General features: G+C 33.6%; 1 protein-coding gene across 1 annotated transcript in view; it reads right to left on the minus strand.

The window, feature by feature from the left end:
- The window catches only part of LOC150089508 (ATP-dependent DNA helicase DDX31), a 147,615-nt gene that overhangs the window by 102,866 nt on the left and 24,291 nt on the right, over window positions 1-20,458 (minus strand). The window contains exons 3-4 of the mRNA XM_090389525.1: window positions 20,019-20,094; window positions 3,754-3,868 (exon numbers count right to left, since the gene is read on the minus strand). Of these exons, the coding sequence (XP_090245651.1) occupies window positions 3,754-3,868; window positions 20,019-20,094 (191 nt within the window). The remainder of the gene's footprint in view (window positions 1-3,753; window positions 3,869-20,018; window positions 20,095-20,458) is intronic.

Genomic DNA, 20,458 nt, shown 5'->3' on the forward strand with positions numbered 1-20,458 from the left:
ACAGAAATTTTTCTAGCAGGGATAAGGAGGTAATCATTCCCTTGTATAAGGGAATGGTTAGGTCACACCTTGAGTACTGTATACAAGTATGGAGGCCTCATTTTAGGAAGGATGTAGAGCTGTTGGAGCATGTGCAGAGAAGGGCAACAAGATTAGTGAATTGAACAAAGGGTTGCTCTTATGAAGAAAGAGCTTAAGTTTTCCAAATTACAATGTCTGGAGACTAGGCACCTGTGAGGCGATCTGATTAAGGTGTATAAAGCCTTGAATGGTTTGAACATGCTCATTGCTGATGGGATTCTTCCTCTTCCTCAGAATAATCGCCTGAGAGGGCATAAATTCAAATTGAGGATAGATGTGCAGAAGTTTGCCTTTAGCCAGCATGTGGTTGATTGCCAGAACAAACTTCCATTTGTTGTTGTAGAAGTTGATAGCTTAAATAGATTCAAGGCAGAACTAAACAAACGTTTGGAGCGAGTGGATGAGTGAATTTAGAAGGGTTTTTTTTTTTTTTTTTTTTTTGGCTGATGCTATATAAGCTTGCTTTCTTGCATCATGTGCCTTTGCTAATACTAATGCTAAAAATTAGGATATTAATTAAACCAAATTTACACAAACTTATTTTACATGTGGAGTAGCTTAAAGACATGACTAGCACTTCCGTTCACTAACAGTATTATCATCATTTTCCCACTCAAGTTTTATCAGACTTAATACTTTTAATGACAGTGATTCTCCCTCAACAATTTCCATTTCATTACAGATGATGTTACCAATAGCAAATTCTAAATGGGAAGCATTCAAGGAACTAATCATGGAAGCTACTAGGCTTTTCATACCGATTAAGAAATACTGTTCATGGTTTAGGCCTAAACGGATGTCAGATAAACTAATGAGACTCGTGGCACAGAAGAAAAATGAATGGGACGCATATAAATTATCAGGCAACACAGAAGTCTATGACAGATATAAGCTAGTCTATAATGAAATCACAAGGGAAGTTAGGCAAGGGAAAACAAATTACGAGAAATCTTTGGCAAAGGATGCTAAGAAAAACAGCAAGGACTCCTTTAGTTATATAAACTATAGAAGGAAGGGGATGAATCGGATTGGTAAAATCAATATCGATGGTTTCTGTGGCTGCTCAAGATGCTGACAAACTGAATGAGTATTTCACATCTACATTCACACGTGAGGAGTTAAGGGAGGAGAATGCTTGTTTGTTATTTGGTTTTTAGGAGCATTAGCAACTAAGGCCATATTGCTCCGGGATATGCGGTGGTCATTCCTGACCTTTCCGCATCCTCCATATTTTGGTGGTGACGGACTCGAACCCCGGTCTAATCAAGAAGAGTGTGCTGCGCACTGCTGCTCCTTCCCACCTGGCTACGGAGGCGCCTGGAGGAGAATGCCAGAGGTTTATCAAACTGTAACAGGGTGCTTAATGATTTTGTAATAACTGAGAGCAAAGTGGAGGAGAAATTGAAGTTAAACATAAGAAAGGCACCTGGGGTGGATGGGACCTATCCAGTTATATTAAAGGAGGCGGCAAAGGATATAAGCAAGCCCTTAGCCATAATTATAAGAGCATCCTTGGACTCAGGGGAGGTCCCCCACGGACTGGAGATGTGCAAATGTATCCCCAATTCACAAAGGGGGATCGAAGGGTGACACGAGTAATTACAGACCAGTTAGTTTAACTTCTGTTCCAGGTAAAATAATGGACTCACTGGTTAAAGATACATTGCGGAATCATCTAGACAAGACTGCAGTAATAATTCAGACACAGCTTGGATTTGTTAAGGGAAAGTTTTGTCTAACAAATTTGATTGGATACTATGTGGTTACAAAGGAACTAGATGAAAAAATAATTTTGATATCATATCCTTGGATTTCAGGAAAGCTTTTGACACTGTTGCACATGGAAGACTACTGTACAAATTGGAGTAGTATGGCAAGTTGCTACAATGGATAAAAGGGTGAATGAGTGGGAGAAGACAGAGAAGGGCAACAAGATTGCTGAGGGGAATGAAAGGATGATCATACCAAGAAAGACTTAAGTTCTGCAAATTGCAGCATCTGGAGACTAGGCACCTGTGAGGTTATCTGATTAAGGTGTATGAGGCATTGAATGGGTTGAGCAGGCTCAATTCTGATGGGATTCTTCCTCTTGCTCAGATCATGAACCTCAGGGTGCATAAATTCAAACTGAAGAAAGACAGTTATCGAATAGATGTGCAGAAATTTTCCTTTAGCCAAAGGGTAGTTGATTGCTGGAACAAACTTCCATCCATCGCCATGGAAGTCAATAGCTTAAATAAATTCAATGAGGAACTGGACAAACGTTTAGAGGGAACGGATGTGTGAAATGGTTTCTTTTTTTTTTGGATGATGCTACATAAGCTTGCTTTCTTGCAACACATGCCTCTACTTCTACTACAGATAAAAGTGTCTGAAAGAAATTATGACAATTCTATCTAAGCCAACTGTAATACAATCAAACATACCATTAAAAGTGTCATGTTTTGATCAATCTCACTAGAGGCATTTTTCTTGCCTTCAACTAATTTACCAGAAAAACCTGTATGATTCACAAGCCTTACACCATTTCACACTAAACTCTATAGCATTATTTTGAATAGCCTCAAATAGCCATAAAAGGAGTATTTGAAAAGTTCTGAGACTGGCTAACTGTAGCAGCACTATTAAGAGGCTACATTGGAGGGAGTGACTGGCATGTCTCATTCTAGGAATACTGAGAGTGTTTACAATCTAGAAAATAAAATGCACAATATGTGCATTCTACTTCTGCATAATACACATTATGCAGAAGTAGAAATACAGTAAACAGTAATCTTTCAACAGCTGTTTGAGATCTTTGGCACCCCCCCACATTACCATACAGATCACCTACTAATGCAGCACAAAGAGCTGCCACCTAGTCCAGTCACTAAAGCAGCACAATGAGCCACCATACAGGATCAGTCACTAAAGTAACAAGCTACCATCAAGGATCAGTCACTAAAGTAACAAGCTACCATCAAGGATCAGTTCACTAAGGCAGCAGAATAAGACACCATCCAGGATGAGTCAGTTAGGCAGAATAAAGAACCACCATCTAGATCAGTCACTGATGTAACAAATCAGCCACCAAGGCAGTACAACAAACCATGATTACTTCAAAATTCCCTCAATGCAGATGGTAAAATGTCATTTTTCTGGTAAAACAGTTTTACAAATAATGCAGACCTTTAATAGAAACAGCTACTGTTCAAGTCATTCTCTGACATGTTGGCTGCATTTATGAACTCCCTTTTTAACATGGCATTAATCTGCATATAGGTTTACATGCACTGTGTATCATGACATATTCTTGCTTTCTCGACAGTTAAATTTTTTTAAGGTTCTTTAACAGGAATTCTTTATTACTGAAATTAATCAATCTCTGATTGTGGTCACATGATTTTATTCTCAAGACAATCTGTTCTATAACAAACTAAATAAAGCAGTCTACAATTTCACAAAATACAATTAATGATTTATTGGCAATTAACAAGAAAAAACACTTATCTTAATTCAAAAACTGCTACAAATAAATTAATTTTCAGATTAATCTAAAACTGTTAAAGAGAAAGGAAACACTTTAATATAAAAGGAATTCAGTAATAAATCTTATGATAAAAATTTTGCAAATTAACTTTATAAGAAATTTACATTAAATTGTTTCTCAGGATATAAAATCCAAGTGCATACCTGATCCAGTTAATGACTTTACTAAAGCATCCTTCCCTTCAAGCAAAAGAGGAATAGTTCTCTGTTGAACTTGAGTCATTTTTTCTACTAAAAGCCGGTCCTTCAAACATGATATCTGGAATTAAAAAAATTGATTTGTCTGTCTATTCATCTGTTTCGGTTTTTTGCAATACATTAGTGACTCTGACTAATAAAATACTCTAGTGCAGGGGTGGCGAACCTTTTTAAGGGTGCATGCCAAAATTGGCTAAATCTTTTAAAAAACTACCCTTGTATTTCAGAATACAAAATCATGCATTTTGTGTGTTCTGAAACAGTTGTGTGTAGGACCGACAACACTACACACTACTGTTTCAAACAGAACACAAAATGCTTAATGTTTTATTATCCTTCTTAATCATACCAAATCTTTCACTCCAAGATTCTTGAAATTCTCTGCTACTCCCCTCTTCAATTGAATATTTTTGTTTCTTTGCTGGTAGAACTGATATTCTAAACAATGTGTAAAAGGCAAATAGCAATTAAAATAATTATGAGAATTTATGAGAATTAATGAAGAATAATCTCCAAGCCACATACAAACCGTAATTGACAATGAAGGAGGCTACACTAAATACTGAATGTGGATTGGCCAAAAAATTTGTACGCATGCCACTTTGGGCACACATACCATGGGTTTGCAACACAGAAAAGTGAAAAGTTCTTTTTTTTTTTTTTGTTTCCCAAAAATAAAGCCCCTTAAAAGGATTTGCAATGACCGAGGAAATTATTCAGAGTATGATACAAGAACTATAAGCAATTCAAAAAAGAAACCTATCAGGAATGCTTCCAGAAGTTGCAGAAGCATTGGTATCGGCATATACAGTGTCAAATATATAATTGAAAGGCGATCCATCCAAATAGCCAGGTAAGCCTCATTATTGCCAAATATTAATTTAGTCCCAGAACATTTTGATCACAGCTCATATACAAAATTAATTTTGTTTGTTGTCTGCATGAAATAAGTCGATATATATTTTGAAGGTAAATTAATAACCAGAATAGGTATAAACAGATGTTTTGCAAGTCGTAAATAAACAAGCAGAAGCGGCATTATAAGTCATCATTGGGAGATTAGTGTGCCTATTATTTTGCAACCCGCGCTGTCTTCACACCCGCCGCTCAAAATAAAAAAAAAAAGAAAGAAACCAAATGTTTAGTTTGTTTTAGTGTGTTGCGTCGATTGTTGTGTTCCATCGCACCACAAAAGGACAAAATTGTTTCTTTATGTCAGGGATGTCAGATATTTTTTTTTTTTTTATAGTAACCATTTTTTTTTTTTTTTTTTTTTTTTTTTTGTTTAGAAATCACGAAAATGATGGGCAAACATAAGAGTTGTACTTTCAATTAAACAAAAACTTGAAATTATTCAAAAGTTTGAAAACGGTGATTCTGTTAAATCTCTGAGGAACTATTATAATGTTGGTGACCAAACCATACACGACATTGTAAAAAAAATAAAGGGAAGCTATTAGATTTAAAATCGACATCGTAAAAAAAATAAAGGGAAGTGTCGTACTGGAGATGCAGGTAGTGCGTGGTAAGTTTTATAATTTTTTATTTATCACCATACTTTTTACGTAGGTTGCTGAACATTTTTCGATACACTAAGTCCCCGACTTATGTAGCTTCAGATGTACGTTACGTTATTTATATTTTTTTTATGACTGAAGATTTAAGTGAAGGGGGACACACATTTCACCATAATAACATAAAAACCCACAGAATTCCAGCTATCGGTATTATCACAAATGCAATAGGATCAAGTTCACTATCCATTTATAATAGATTGCATTAACAGAAAAGCCCAGTAACCCGGAAAGTGCATATTGTTTTTATTGTTTTATAGCAGTGACCTCCAGAATTGAGCTTTAGTAAAATGTTAACTCGCGTGGGGTGATAATAGTGAGTTTTCGCCTTAACCCTGTGAAGTTCTTTTCAGAAAATTTAAATTTTGACTGTTATCATGGTGCCGACTAAGAGAATAAATAACAGCGGTACTAGTAAATCTATCAAGAAAAGGAAAGCGATCAAGCTGGATCAGAAAATTAAAATAATAACAATGTATGAAAATAGCTAAACGTTAACAAGTATTGTGCGGAATTCAGATTTGTCAGTGGCTAAAAGATTTAGCCACTGACAAATCTGAACACAATTAAGGAGAAAGACAGAATACAAGAAGTGGTGAAGCGATCGGCACCACTGAAGTCAACTATAATAACCAGGACTACGAAATACAAATCAGTTTTTACAGTACAATAACATGCATTTTTTCTTATGTACCACTCCGATTACTTCATCGCTGTCTCCAGATAAAGTTTTTAATTGAACTAATTAAAAATATATAACTATTTTTCTTCATTCTTCTGAGGATATTACGTAGTTTTTGTAATTTTGGCAAATCAGGGATATGGTAGCAATATTTTATTAGCCATTCCCAAGTTTCGTAAAATTTGACTTACGTAAGAAGTCCTGGAATGCATCTCTTACGTATGTCGAAGACACTGTATTTTTGGATTAACCGGGAAATCAATTATCCGGGAATTTTTTTTTACCATCTATCCTGGAAAATTGAGTCTACTGTATATATATATATATATATATATATATATATATATATATATATACTAAATAGATACGTTATAGTGTAAAGTTAATATCTTTAAAGTTTGAAAATCCATATAGCCATAGTCCTGCCATATCTCCAGTATACATGAAAACCAAAATATAAATCATATTAAGTAAATTAATAAAATAATAAAATAATAAGCCCAACACAGGAAAATTATTTTGCAAGGAACTTTGTCGAGGGCTAAACCCTTACAAAATAACCAACCCATGCTAGACTGAGCCATCGGTTTCTGTTATCATCTGCCTGTATACTAAAGCCAAAATAATATAATAGTGGAAATGTGGAATAATTTAGTATAACATTAACGTAAGATTTGAGACAAATGTAAGTCTAGAATGCCAAAACAACAAGTGTCGTACCGTAATACATAACAACAATTTATAAATGATACAGGCTGGATGATATTTAGCCCGACCGATCGCTACCACATTATAAGCACAACTGAGTAATTATTAAAATTTTTGCTGAACACAATTTAGCATAAAATTTTGCAGAAAATAGCTAATAAAGCTAACCGAAGGAGAACGGAAAAATGTATAGTAGAGCAATAGTACCTCACTCCCCCTCGAATTACTCTAATAGTTCGCGAGGTATGAAAAATAAGGCAAGAGGAAAGCTAAAAGCAAAAAGAAAGAAAAGGTCAATTTATCGATAGTACATCGGATATTAACCGGGAGCGTAACTTCCCGACCCTAAAAGTAGGGATCCTGGTTAGGTAGTAAAGGCCTGTAAAAATATATCAATCGAATAAAAAGAAAAAGAAGAAAAAGAAAAAGGAAAAAACGGAATGGCTAATTCCTAATAAAGTTTACTTTAAGTAGGACATAAATAATGTCAGATAAAGTCAAATTGTCAGTAATGCTAAGAGAACGAAAGACGGAACCTGTCAGATAAGGTCGAATTGTCAGTAATGCTTAGAGAACAAAAGAGGGGACATGGTAAAAACCCCGTAAGGAATCTACCAAGCATACTTTACCGTAGCCCAAGGCGGGAAAAACAAAACGCCTGCAGCAACCTCACTAGACTTATATAACTACAAAGCGTCATGCGCCACCTAAGATTTGTCAAGAATTAGCCGGTGTTTTTTGGATGAACAAAAGCATAATAGCGCCCTCTATAATAGAGAAAACAAAACCAATAATACTCAGATGTAGAAGAGAAATCCTAGTATAATATAGAATTCATTCCTACTGTAAAGAACCCATATAGGTACCACTTTTCTAAGGCGTAAGCTATATATAGCGAGTTCAAAACAGCAGTCCCTAGTATGTACATGTATATACAAAGGCTAATTAGTACACCACTCGCTATATCTATACCCTATATTAAAAAACAATAATGATTACATTAAGTCCACGGCAATATCCAAAATGTATATAACAGTTTAATAAACTGCCTGCCTAATATTTTCGATAATTTCCAACTGGTTTAAATTATCGTGGTACTTTTTAATGCTATGGATAAAGCAGTACTCATATGTTTCAAAATGAAATTATATGGGAAACCGTTATCCAATAATTTATGCTTAAGATCGATAAGCGCATATATAACATCACTTTTATTATTACAAATATATACTCTTCTGATAGTTTGTGTCACTATAATGTTTTTAAGTATACGTACAGAGATATTAGTACCCCAACGGGTTAAGTCTATAGTTTTGAAATTGAATTCTTTGCGTTTGTCAAATAGCTTGGTAGATAGTGTATTATTATTAATCTGAATATCTATGTCCAGATATGCTACTTTAAAAGGGTCACCGTTGTTAGTGACTTCTAGAACCAACTCCTGCGGGTAGTGTTTAACCGCTTCTGTAAGAAAGCTAGTATTGTTGAACACAATTAGGTCATCAATATATCTGAACATATGGATATCTTTAACAAAGTTGTTTTCAAAATGATGCAGATATAAGTTGGCGATGAGACACGAGCTACTCGCCCCCATGGCAATGCCAGCATGCTGTATGAAAATATTACTACCATTATAAATATAGCTGTTGGAAATACAAAGATTAATCAAGTTATCCCAATAATTACGTTGGCAGGGTAAAATTTGGCTATATTCTGTAAAATAATTATTTAACACCAATTTTAGACTATCATGTGGGATGCTAGTAAATAAATTTTTGAAATCATATGTATTTATATGTTTGATGCTATTCATATTGTTCTTTATAAAGGTTAAAATAGGTCTATTGTTATTAATAATTCTGGATGAATCTATAGCCTTGAAAATCATGCTGAGCAATTCAACTAGCTTACTATGTGGGACTTTTGAGTAGCTATTTCTACAAGATGTAATAAATCTGAAACTAATAGGCGATTTGTGAAACTTGGGAATACCATACAAATACGGAAAATTAGTATTATAGTTACTAATTTTTAACCTTTTTTGTATAGCCAGTAGCTTTTTGGTAATAGTACCAAGGTTACAGTTAGATTTAGTATATGTAGCACTGCTATGTAGTTCATTGTATAATAGTGTGGCATAGAATTTTTTGCAGATGAAACTGTAATTATTAGCGGCCTTATCTATAGTTGTTATGATAAATATATCCTGTAACTCCTTTAAATGTCGTTTGATTAACTGCATATTATATCTTTTGCTATCTCTAATGGTATGATGCTTCCTATGTAAAAGCATACTAAATATATGTTGTTTAAAATCGCTATTAGTAAGAACTAGCCAATTATAGAAGGCCTCTAGTGGTAAATTAAACTTATAGGCCAATTTAAGGCAAAAATGCATAAGGTCAGAATGTATTAGTTTGGTTATAAGATTAGCATTAAGGCTAGTGTTAGGTCTGTATTTAAAACCGTAGGAAAGAACAGATCTCAATTCCTGGTGAGGAACCAGGTTAAGATTACCAGTAATTACATGCCCATGATGTAAGTCAACGAAATCATGGTATTGTGGTAAGTGGCAGTAGCAAATAGCATCCTGGTAGACATTATCTAAGTTGCAGGCTAGCTGCTTATAATTACAAGCAGTAAGCCCAAAAGGTTTATTGTAACTAAACCTAGTTACTATATTCCTATTACTGAGTGGAAAACTGCTAACATGTTTATTTAATATCTCCTTTAACGGTAAGTAGTCAAATATAATGTTACTGAATTTAATATTGATATAGATGTTATGGATAACAGGTTTATTACATAGACGATATTTAAAAATATCCCTAAGTAAGTGGTCAAGATGCTGGTTACGATGTGAATATGTCTGGTTAATTTTTTCTAAGGCTTTTAACTTGCTATGCTTGAGGCCGAATAAGATATCATGTATGAGTTTAATATTTATAACATTTTTATCCCAAGTATCCAGCATGTCGGTAAATTTTCCTAAAGTATGCTTAGTGCGCATTTGAATGCCAGTACCAGTATTGTTAAAAACTTTGTTTCTCATCTTACTACGTGGCAATTTAGGCTGGGATCTATTAGCCATATGAAAAAGTTTATAAACACAAGTATCTAAACTACCAATATTATAATTACGTCCATTAAACAAACTATTGAGACCATAAGGGTACAGGGTTTTATATTTAAGAATATTGCAGTTTTCACGTTGTAATCTAATGCTGTGTCTATGTTCAATATCTAATATAGTAATAGAAATATTATCGAAACTTGTTTGGAAGTGCTGCAGTTCAATGTCATTTTTATTAACAAAATTATTAATATGGGATCTGTGCCCATTAATTCTAATATGTAATTCACCTCCTGTTTGTCCAATATACTTAGCCATACACGTATTACATGTAATTAGGTAAATAGCTCCCCTAGAATGGCAGAAAACCGGATCATAGGTATTATGGGAGACATGTTTAATGTTCATGGCCGGGCAAGTTTGACATCTCATATTGTTGCATTTGTTGAATTTTAAGTATAGCTCCGATGCAAAAGTCCTCGTGTCCAAATGTAAGTTATTGTCTATAGTATCATTAACCGGGCGGTTACTTGGTAAGCCTAATACATTAGATGCAACATGGCTATTTTGGTTACTTATCGGATCACTCATAGCCATAGTAGAATCCGCGGTACAGTTTAGCCTACGCGACCGACGTAGTATCTTATGATTATTCAAAGTGTAGTAACTCATGATAGTATTATAAGGTAAAAATAACTAAAAAATGGGGGAAATACAGTTAACCATCGACTATATATCTTACCAAACTCACAGAGTATGATAACTAGCATAATAGTATCCTTATACTTTAATATAGCGAAAACAAAAATATTGATATAAAAAGATGTAGAAATTTAATGTAATTAGATAACGATAACGATAAGGAGAATCCTTGCAGACCAGTCAATACAAAGGCAAACTCCTAATTAATAAAGCATCCATAAAATTACTGAGTTTAGGTTGTAAAGATGTAAAATTATAGTTAAAGTGTAATATATAGAACACCCAATTAATATTTATATATTAATATTTATATATTAATACAATTTATATATTACACTTTAACTATAATTTTACATCTTTACAACCTAAACTCAGTAATTTTATGGATGCTTTATTAATTAGGAGTTTGCCTTTGTATTGACTGGTCTGCAAGGATTCTCCTTATTGTTATCGTTATCTAATTACATTAAATTTCTACATCTTTTTATATCAATATTTTTGTTTTCGCTATATTAAAGTATAAGGATACTATTATGCTAGTTATCATACTCTGTGAGTTTGGTAAGATATATAGTCGATGGTTAACTGTATTTCCCCCATTTTTTAGTTATTTTTACCTTATAATACTATCATGAGTTACTACACTTTGAATAATCATAAGATACTACGTCGGTCGCGTAGGCTAAACTGTACCGCGGATTCTACTATGGCTATGAGTGATCCGATAAGTAACCAAAATAGCCATGTTGCATCTAATGTATTAGGCTTACCAAGTAACCGCCCGGTTAATGATACTATAGACAATAACTTACATTTGGACACGAGGACTTTTGCATCGGAGCTATACTTAAAATTCAACAAATGCAACAATATGAGATGTCAAACTTGCCCGGCCATGAACATTAAACATGTCTCCCATAATACCTATGATCCGGTTTTCTGCCATTCTAGGGGAGCTATTTACCTAATTACATGTAATACGTGTATGGCTAAGTATATTGGACAAACAGGAGGTGAATTACATATTAGAATTAATGGGCACAGATCCCATATTAATAATTTTGTTAATAAAAATGACATTGAACTGCAGCACTTCCAAACACATAGTTTCGATAATATTTCTATTACTATATTAGATATTGAACATAGACACAGCATTAGATTACAACGTGAAAACTGCAATATTCTTAAATATAAAACCCTGTACCCTTATGGTCTCAATAGTTTGTTTAATGGACGTAATTATAATATTGGTAGTTTAGATACTTGTGTTTATAAACTTTTTCATATGGCTAATAGATCCCAGCCTAAATTGCCACGTAGTAAGATGAGAAACAAAGTTTTTAACAATACTGGTACTGGCATTCAAATGCGCACTAAGCATACTTTAGGAAAATTTACCGACATGCTGGATACTTGGGATAAAAATGTTATAAATATTAAACTCATACATGATATCTTATTCGGCCTCAAGCATAGCAAGTTAAAAGCCTTAGAAAAAATTAACCAGACATATTCACATCGTAACCAGCATCTTGACCACTTACTTAGGGATATTTTTAAATATCGTCTATGTAATAAACCTGTTATCCATAACATCTATATCAATATTAAATTCAGTAACATTATATTTGACTACTTACCGTTAAAGGAGATATTAAATAAACATGTTAGCAGTTTTCCACTCAGTAATAGGAATATAGTAACTAGGTTTAGTTACAATAAACCTTTTGGGCTTACTGCTTGTAATTATAAGCAGCTAGCCTGCAACTTAGATAATGTCTACCAGGATGCTATTTGCTACTGCCACTTACCACAATACCATGATTTCGTTGACTTACATCATGGGCATGTAATTACTGGTAATCTTAACCTGGTTCCTCACCAGGAATTGAGATCTGTTCTTTCCTACGGTTTTAAATACAGACCTAACACTAGCCTTAATGCTAATCTTATAACCAAACTAATACATTCTGACCTTATGCATTTTTGCCTTAAATTGGCCTATAAGTTTAATTTACCACTAGAGGCCTTCTATAATTGGCTAGTTCTTACTAATAGCGATTTTAAACAACATATATTTAGTATGCTTTTACATAGGAAGCATCATACCATTAGAGATAGCAAAAGATATAATATGCAGTTAATCAAACGACATTTAAAGGAGTTACAGGATATATTTATCATAACAACTATAGATAAGGCCGCTAATAATTACAGTTTCATCTGCAAAAAATTCTATGCCACACTATTATACAATGAACTACATAGCAGTGCTACATATACTAAATCTAACTGTAACCTTGGTACTATTACCAAAAAGCTACTGGCTATACAAAAAAGGTTAAAAATTAGTAACTATAATACTAATTTTCCGTATTTGTATGGTATTCCCAAGTTTCACAAATCGCCTATTAGTTTCAGATTTATTACATCTTGTAGAAATAGCTACTCAAAAGTCCCACATAGTAAGCTAGTTGAATTGCTCAGCATGATTTTCAAGGCTATAGATTCATCCAGAATTATTAATAACAATAGACCTATTTTAACCTTTATAAAGAACAATATGAATAGCATCAAACATATAAATACATATGATTTCAAAAATTTATTTACTAGCATCCCACATGATAGTCTAAAATTGGTGTTAAATAATTATTTTACAGAATATAGCCAAATTTTACCCTGCCAACGTAATTATTGGGATAACTTGATTAATCTTTGTATTTCCAACAGCTATATTTATAATGGTAGTAATATTTTCATACAGCATGCTGGCATTGCCATGGGGGCGAGTAGCTCGTGTCTCATCGCCAACTTATATCTGCATCATTTTGAAAACAACTTTGTTAAAGATATCCATATGTTCAGATATATTGATGACCTAATTGTGTTCAACAATACTAGCTTTCTTACAGAAGCGGTTAAACACTACCCGCAGGAGTTGGTTCTAGAAGTCACTAACAACGGTGACCCTTTTAAAGTAGCATATCTGGACATAGATATTCAGATTAATAATAATACACTATCTACCAAGCTATTTGACAAACGCAAAGAATTCAATTTCAAAACTATAGACTTAACCCGTTGGGGTACTAATATCTCTGTACGTATACTTAAAAACATTATAGTGACACAAACTATCAGAAGAGTATATATTTGTAATAATAAAAGTGATGTTATATATGCGCTTATCGATCTTAAGCATAAATTATTGGATAACGGTTTCCCATATAATTTCATTTTGAAACATATGAGTACTGCTTTATCCATAGCACTAAAAAAGTACCACGATAATTTAAACCAGTTGGAAATTATCGAAAATATTAGGCAGGCAGTTTATTAAACTGTTATATACATTTTGGATATTGCCGTGGTCTTAATGTAATCATTATTGTTTTTTAATATAGGGTATAGATATAGCGAGTGGTGTACTAATTAGCCTTTGTATATACATGTACATACTAGGGACTGCTGTTTTGAACTCGCTATATATAGCTTACGCCTTAGAAAAGTGGTACCTATATGGGTTCTTTACAGTAGGAATGAATTCTATATTATACTAGGATTTCTCTTCTACATCTGAGTATTATTGGTTTTGTTTTCTCTATTATAGAGGGCGCTATTATGCTTTTGTTCATCCAAAAAACACCGGCTAATTCTTGACAAATCTTAGGTGGCGCATGACGCTTTGTAGTTATATAAGTCTAGTGAGGTTGCTGCAGGCGTTTTGTTTTTCCCGCCTTGGGCTACGGTAAAGTATGCTTGGTAGATTCCTTACGGGGTTTTTACCATGTCCCCTCTTTTGTTCTCTAAGCATTACTGACAATTCGACCTTATCTGACAGGTTCCGTCTTTCGTTCTCTTAGCATTACTGACAATTTGACTTTATCTGACATTATTTATGTCCTACTTAAAGTAAACTTTATTAGGAATTAGCCATTCCGTTTTTTCCTTTTTCTTTTTCTTCTTTTTCTTTTTATTCGATTGATATATTTTTACAGGCCTTTACTACCTAACCAGGATCCCTACTTTTAGGGTCGGGAAGTTACGCTCCCGGTTAATATCCGATGTACTATCGATAAATTGACCTTTTCTTTCTTTTTGCTTTTAGCTTTCCTCTTGCCTTATTTTTCATACCTCGCGAACTATTAGAGTAATTCGAGGGGGAGTGAGGTACTATTGCTCTACTATACATTTTTCCGTTCTCCTTCGGTTAGCTTTATTAGCTATTTTCTGCAAAATTTTATGCTAAATTGTGTTCAGCAAAAATTTTAATAATTACTCAGTTGTGCTTATAATGTGGTAGCGATCGGTCGGGCTAAATATCATCCAGCCTGTATCATTTATAAATTGTTGTTATGTATTACGGTACGACACTTGTTGTTTTGGCATTCTAGACTTACATTTGTCTCAAATCTTACGTTAATGTTATACTAAATTATTCCACATTTCCACTATTATATTATTTTGGCTTTAGTATACAGGCAGATGATAACAGAAACCGATGGCTCAGTCTAGCATGGGTTGGTTATTTTGTAAGGGTTTAGCCCTCGACAAAGTTCCTTGCAAAATAATTTTCCTGTGTTGGGCTTATTATTTTATTATTTTATTAATTTACTTAATATGATTTATATTTTGGTTTTCATGTATACTGGAGATATGGCAGGACTATGGCTATATGGATTTTCAAACTTTAAAGATATTAACTTTACACTATAACGTATCTATTTAGTATATACATAACGTCCGATGTAATGTTCGATCGTTTGATGGCATTAATTGGGTGTTCTATATATTACACTTTAACTATAATTTTACATCTTTACAACCTAAACTCAGTAATTTTATGGATGCTTTATATATATATATATATATATATATATATATTGTTGATACCATATTGAAATGTTATGAAACTCTACAGGGCTATGCTGCCATCTATTAACTGTGTTACAATTAATAGTAGCTGTTTTTACACATACAATCATTTCGAAAATCAGCATGTCAAAATTTCAAACATTTTCTCAAATTTAGAACCAAAATTTGATCAAATTCAGTCAAGTAATAGGAAAATAAAAGTAGAGAATATTATGGCATCAAGAAAAAAGTAATGAGATTTTTATTTATTTTATTATTTTAATTTTTTTATGAATTTTTTTTCAAATTTTTTTATGAAATTCTGATTTTAATTTTAATAATCTCTCTCTCTCTAATGTTAAGGTGTAAATTCAAAACAGGAAAAAATAAATAATTAATAGCATTTACAAACTACTACTACAGGTCTAGAGGCCTCATTTTAAGAAAGATGTAGAGCTGCTAGAATGAATAGAGAAGGGCAATGAGATTAGTAAGTGGAACAAAGGGTTGCTGTTACCAAGAAAGGCTTAAGTTCTGCAAATTACAGTCTGGAGATGAGACACCTGCAAGGTGATCTGATTGAGGTGTGTAAGGCCTTGAATGGTTTGAGCAAGCTCAACGCTGATGGGAGTCTTCCTCTTACTCAGATTCCACACCTGAGGCGGGCTGTTGTTATTTAGTAGCATTAGCAACTAAGGCTATATTGCTCGGGAATATGTGGTGGTCATTCCCTGACCTTTCCGCATCTTCCGTATTTGGTGGTGACGGGCTCGAACCCCGGTCTAATCAAGAAGTGGGTGCTATGCACTACTGCTCCTTCCCACCTGGCTACGGAGGCGCCTCCTGAGGAGGGCATAAATTCAAATTGAGGAAAGACAGTTGTTGAACAGATGTGTGGAAATTCACCTTTAGCCAGCAGATGGTTGATTGCTGGAACAAACTTCCATCTGTCGTTGTGGAAGTTGACAACTTAAATAAATTCAAGGCTAACCTAGACAAACTTGTGGAGTGAATGGATGGGTGAAACAGGAAGCTTTTTTTTTTTTTGCTGTTGCTATATAAGCTTGCTTTCTTGCATCATATGGCTCTACTAATATGCTAATGCCATAAATTAATGCTACAATTATAGTTATACTTGGCAAGGTGCAATTCTGCTACCTGTGTACCAAAGATACCCTAATAATAAAACTAAAATAAAATCATAAAACACGAGAAAGAAACAAAGCAATACTTGCACTCAGCAGTGCAAATGCACAACTCCACACCCAAGAAAAGAACCCTTCACACCCACCAAACTCAGTGCCACTTTTGTGATAAATGAAATTAAATAAAGGTAAAGAACTCACCAATACCACTTTTTTCAGGGGAGCATTAGTGCATGTGCACTCTGAAAAGGATCATGCTTCAGTCATGAGTGCTGTTTAACCAAATATCAATTGCTGTCCCCATACAAAATGAAAGTAACAAACAAACTAAACTCAAAATAGTAACAAATGAATGACTACCTGGAAAATCAACAGGTCTAAACCAAATGGAGGTAGGGAACACCAACAGCATTAACATAAATAAATAACTCAGATATAATAAAGTCATTAAAGCAAATCAAATGACAGAATAAATTAGCACACAATAAAGAAAAAAAGGTGGCCATGAGCACATTCACTCTAAAGATGAAAGAACAGAACAGAAAAAACAGACAAATCAAAGAAGGGTGTGGGAAACAAAAAGAAAATGCAATGGACCCAAGGTTATTGTAGAAAGAACACTAAATATACTACAAAACCAATGCAGCAAACTAATGATACAATTAGAGTTATACTCTGCATCTATTTCCCTATACAATCTAAACATAATGAGAGTAACAAACAAATGAAACTCAAAATAATAACAAATTCCATGGTTAAAATGCAAATATGAATGAACTGCTGCTGCTTGAGTACCAAGTCACCAAAATGTAATCAAAATAAAAAGTGCAAATGCTCAACAGTGCAAATGCTCAAATTCAACTCAAAATCAACAGTGCAAATGCTCAAATTCCCAATTACCCCACCGATCAAATTATGATCGAACAAGCAACTCACAAATAATGTTTCTTCTGAGGAAGAAATGTTGCATTTTCTTTCATTCCCCATTGGACGATATTTCAGTTAATGATGATTGAAGATGTTACTCTAAAGAAGAATGCTTGCAAGTTCTTTCTTTATTAAATTTAATGAAGACAAATCATTATTTTCACGATAATCAAAACAAATCAAACAAAAAAAATCAATTGTAGCAATGGCCATGGCATTTCTTACTATTCTGAGTTCAGTTTGTTACTTTCATTCTGCTTTGAATTGTATAGAATCATTTGTTACTTTTATTCTATACTCAGATCCTATACATTATTTTGCACATAGCTAATCTATTGACATTTAACAAAACAGTGGTCAATGGCTGAATTTTGATACTTTTTAGAGCAAGTGCTGAATGTCCCCTGAAAAGTGGTACTCGGGAGTTCTTTGTCTTTATTTAATTTCATTTATCATAGAAGTGGCACTCATAGTTTGTTGGGTAACGAGTTTGCACTGCTGAGTGCAAGTATTGCTTTGTTTATTTTTTATTTTTATGATTTTATTTTGAATATTAGAGCAGAGCACCTTGATACAGTCTGTCCTCGTATAGCACGATAGTTGTGTTCCTAGAAACCCTCGTGCAATATAAACAACAGGCCCTATGGGAAAAGTGGGGTTAGTGCCGACCACCCAAGATTGAACACACATTTGGAACCAAAACATTACCAAACACAATAAATAATCGGGTAATTTTAATCGTTATAAAGTACTTACGTATTTTATAACGATTAAAATACGTAATAAAAAATATAATATATTTTTTTATTATAATATAATAAATATTTTTTTATTATTTATTATATTATAATAAAGTATTTTTAGTATTTTTAATACTAAAAAAGTATTTTTTACGAATAAAATACGTAAGTATTTTATTACGTAATAAAATATTGCTAATGCTTTTGCTTCTATCGTAAGCAAACTTGTTTTTTGTTTGATTTTCTATCCAAACAGATGAGAGCTGTTCCATCTCTTCCAATTCTTGTGTCTTAATCTAATGGATTATAATTATTACACTTTGAGTTGTTCCCGCTATGAAAGTTGTTTTTATTTTCTCCGCATTCTTTGTAATTCTGGGCGTTGCCTCATTTAGGTCTGTAGCACGTGCAATATCACATGGTCTTTCATTTCGCTCAAAGCGTTTCACAATTTCATATTTTTTTCTCTATCGACAGAGGCGGACTGGCCATAAGCCTTACCCGAGAAACCCCGGTGGGCCGGAGGCCGGTGTGATTTTGGCCATAAACCGTAGTATGAGGCCACTATAAATTTTCAAGGGTAAGAATTTTTGACCCAGTCCGCCTCTGTTTATCAATATTGCTTTTTTTTCTCTCTCTCTCTCTCTCTCTCTCTGAATCTGCAGTGTCTTCGCCAGGATGCTTCCTTTTCACACCTTTTAAGTATTTTACTAATTTTTAGGGAATATAGCGCAATTACAAAACGAGGAGGCACGCTTAATACACATAAACAAAGCTGCGCGCGTATAGCAACTGAATAAACAACACCGTAAAGGCCGAGATACACTATTAACACCCAACATTTTACTAAAGCACATTTCTGGGGGTTACTACCATAAAACAATAAAAACAATTTCCAGTTTTGCTAGTGGAATCTCTTATAAACTGGTAGTAAACTTGATCTAATTGCATTTGCGATTATACCGATAGCTGGAATTTTTTTAGTTTTTACGTTATTATGGTGAAATGTGTTTCCCCTTCACTGATATAAAACACATAAATACATTTTCAGAATCTTCTTCATTCCTATCGTGTTGCGTTCGGTTGGGGTGATTCCGCGTTCGACTGCCATTTCTTGTAAACACAAAGGCGAATCGTGCATAAGCGAATTCGGTTCGTGTTATATAAGATAACGTTCCCCTATTTATAAATCGTGTATGATCAAATTCGTGTAATGTAAACACGTGTTATATGAGGACCGACTGTACTCAGGTAATAGAATTGCACCTTGCAAAGTATAACCCTAATTGTAGTATTAATTTGCTGCATTTAGTTTTGTGGTATATTTTGCATTCCTTTTTCTTGGAGATATAACCATATTTGTCTTTATGGTAAATTTATGAATGTAATTTTCCAACTCATAAAATTTCCAAGTTTCTTCCTTGAACTCGTTTCCAGATAGCCTACATGTTGTCCAGAAACTCGTCCACAAATGGTTGATTATTAAAACTTGTTTTTGCAATCTTTCCATTAATCATTCACTCTCCAGGCATAATGCAATTACTTGCTAAAAACAAATGCTTTTTTTGCCTGAGTTTAATATAACCTTTTAAATGCACAAGTTAGTGCATTAGCATCATTTCTGTACATAGCTAAAATGTTAGCACATTTTAGTTACATACAGAAATGATACAATTGAAATGAATATTGAAACTATGCCTTTCGTGTAAATTGAAGTTTGCACAAAGGGCACCATTTCAATATTTCTACAAATTGTACAAGTTTATAATCTTTCAATTAAAATTTTCTAGTTCATACCAGAAATGGATGAAGAGGAAGATTCTCAAAGGTCTCTTTGGAAAACAATGCTTCTTTTCTCTGTTTCACTTTAGTTCTGAAATAAAATGAATTTAACAAAAAAAAATCAAATAAATTAATATATATATTTACCAATAATAAAATTCTTAATCTGTTTCAAAACAATATTATTATGCAAAATGCATATCAGAATAGGCACACATAAAAATAAAGCCTTATTGGATTTTTGCAAGGAGGAGGTCATAATTCCATTAGAAGAATCAATGAATCAATCAATGGTGAAAGCATACTTAGATTACTGTGGTAAGGTCTGGAAGATCTGAAAAGACATCATACTTCTTGAAAGATCCAAGGGTCAACCAAACTAGTAAGAGGTGAAAGGAATCACCCACAAGGAAAGACTTCAAAAGTACTGCAATAACTAGAAACTAGGCATCTAG

This window comes from Mastigoproctus giganteus, chromosome 2 (assembly GCF_048544385.1).
Source record: "Mastigoproctus giganteus isolate SK-2022 chromosome 2, ASM4854438v1, whole genome shotgun sequence".
In the NCBI taxonomy this organism is placed as follows: Eukaryota; Metazoa; Arthropoda; class Arachnida; order Uropygi; family Thelyphonidae; genus Mastigoproctus; species Mastigoproctus giganteus.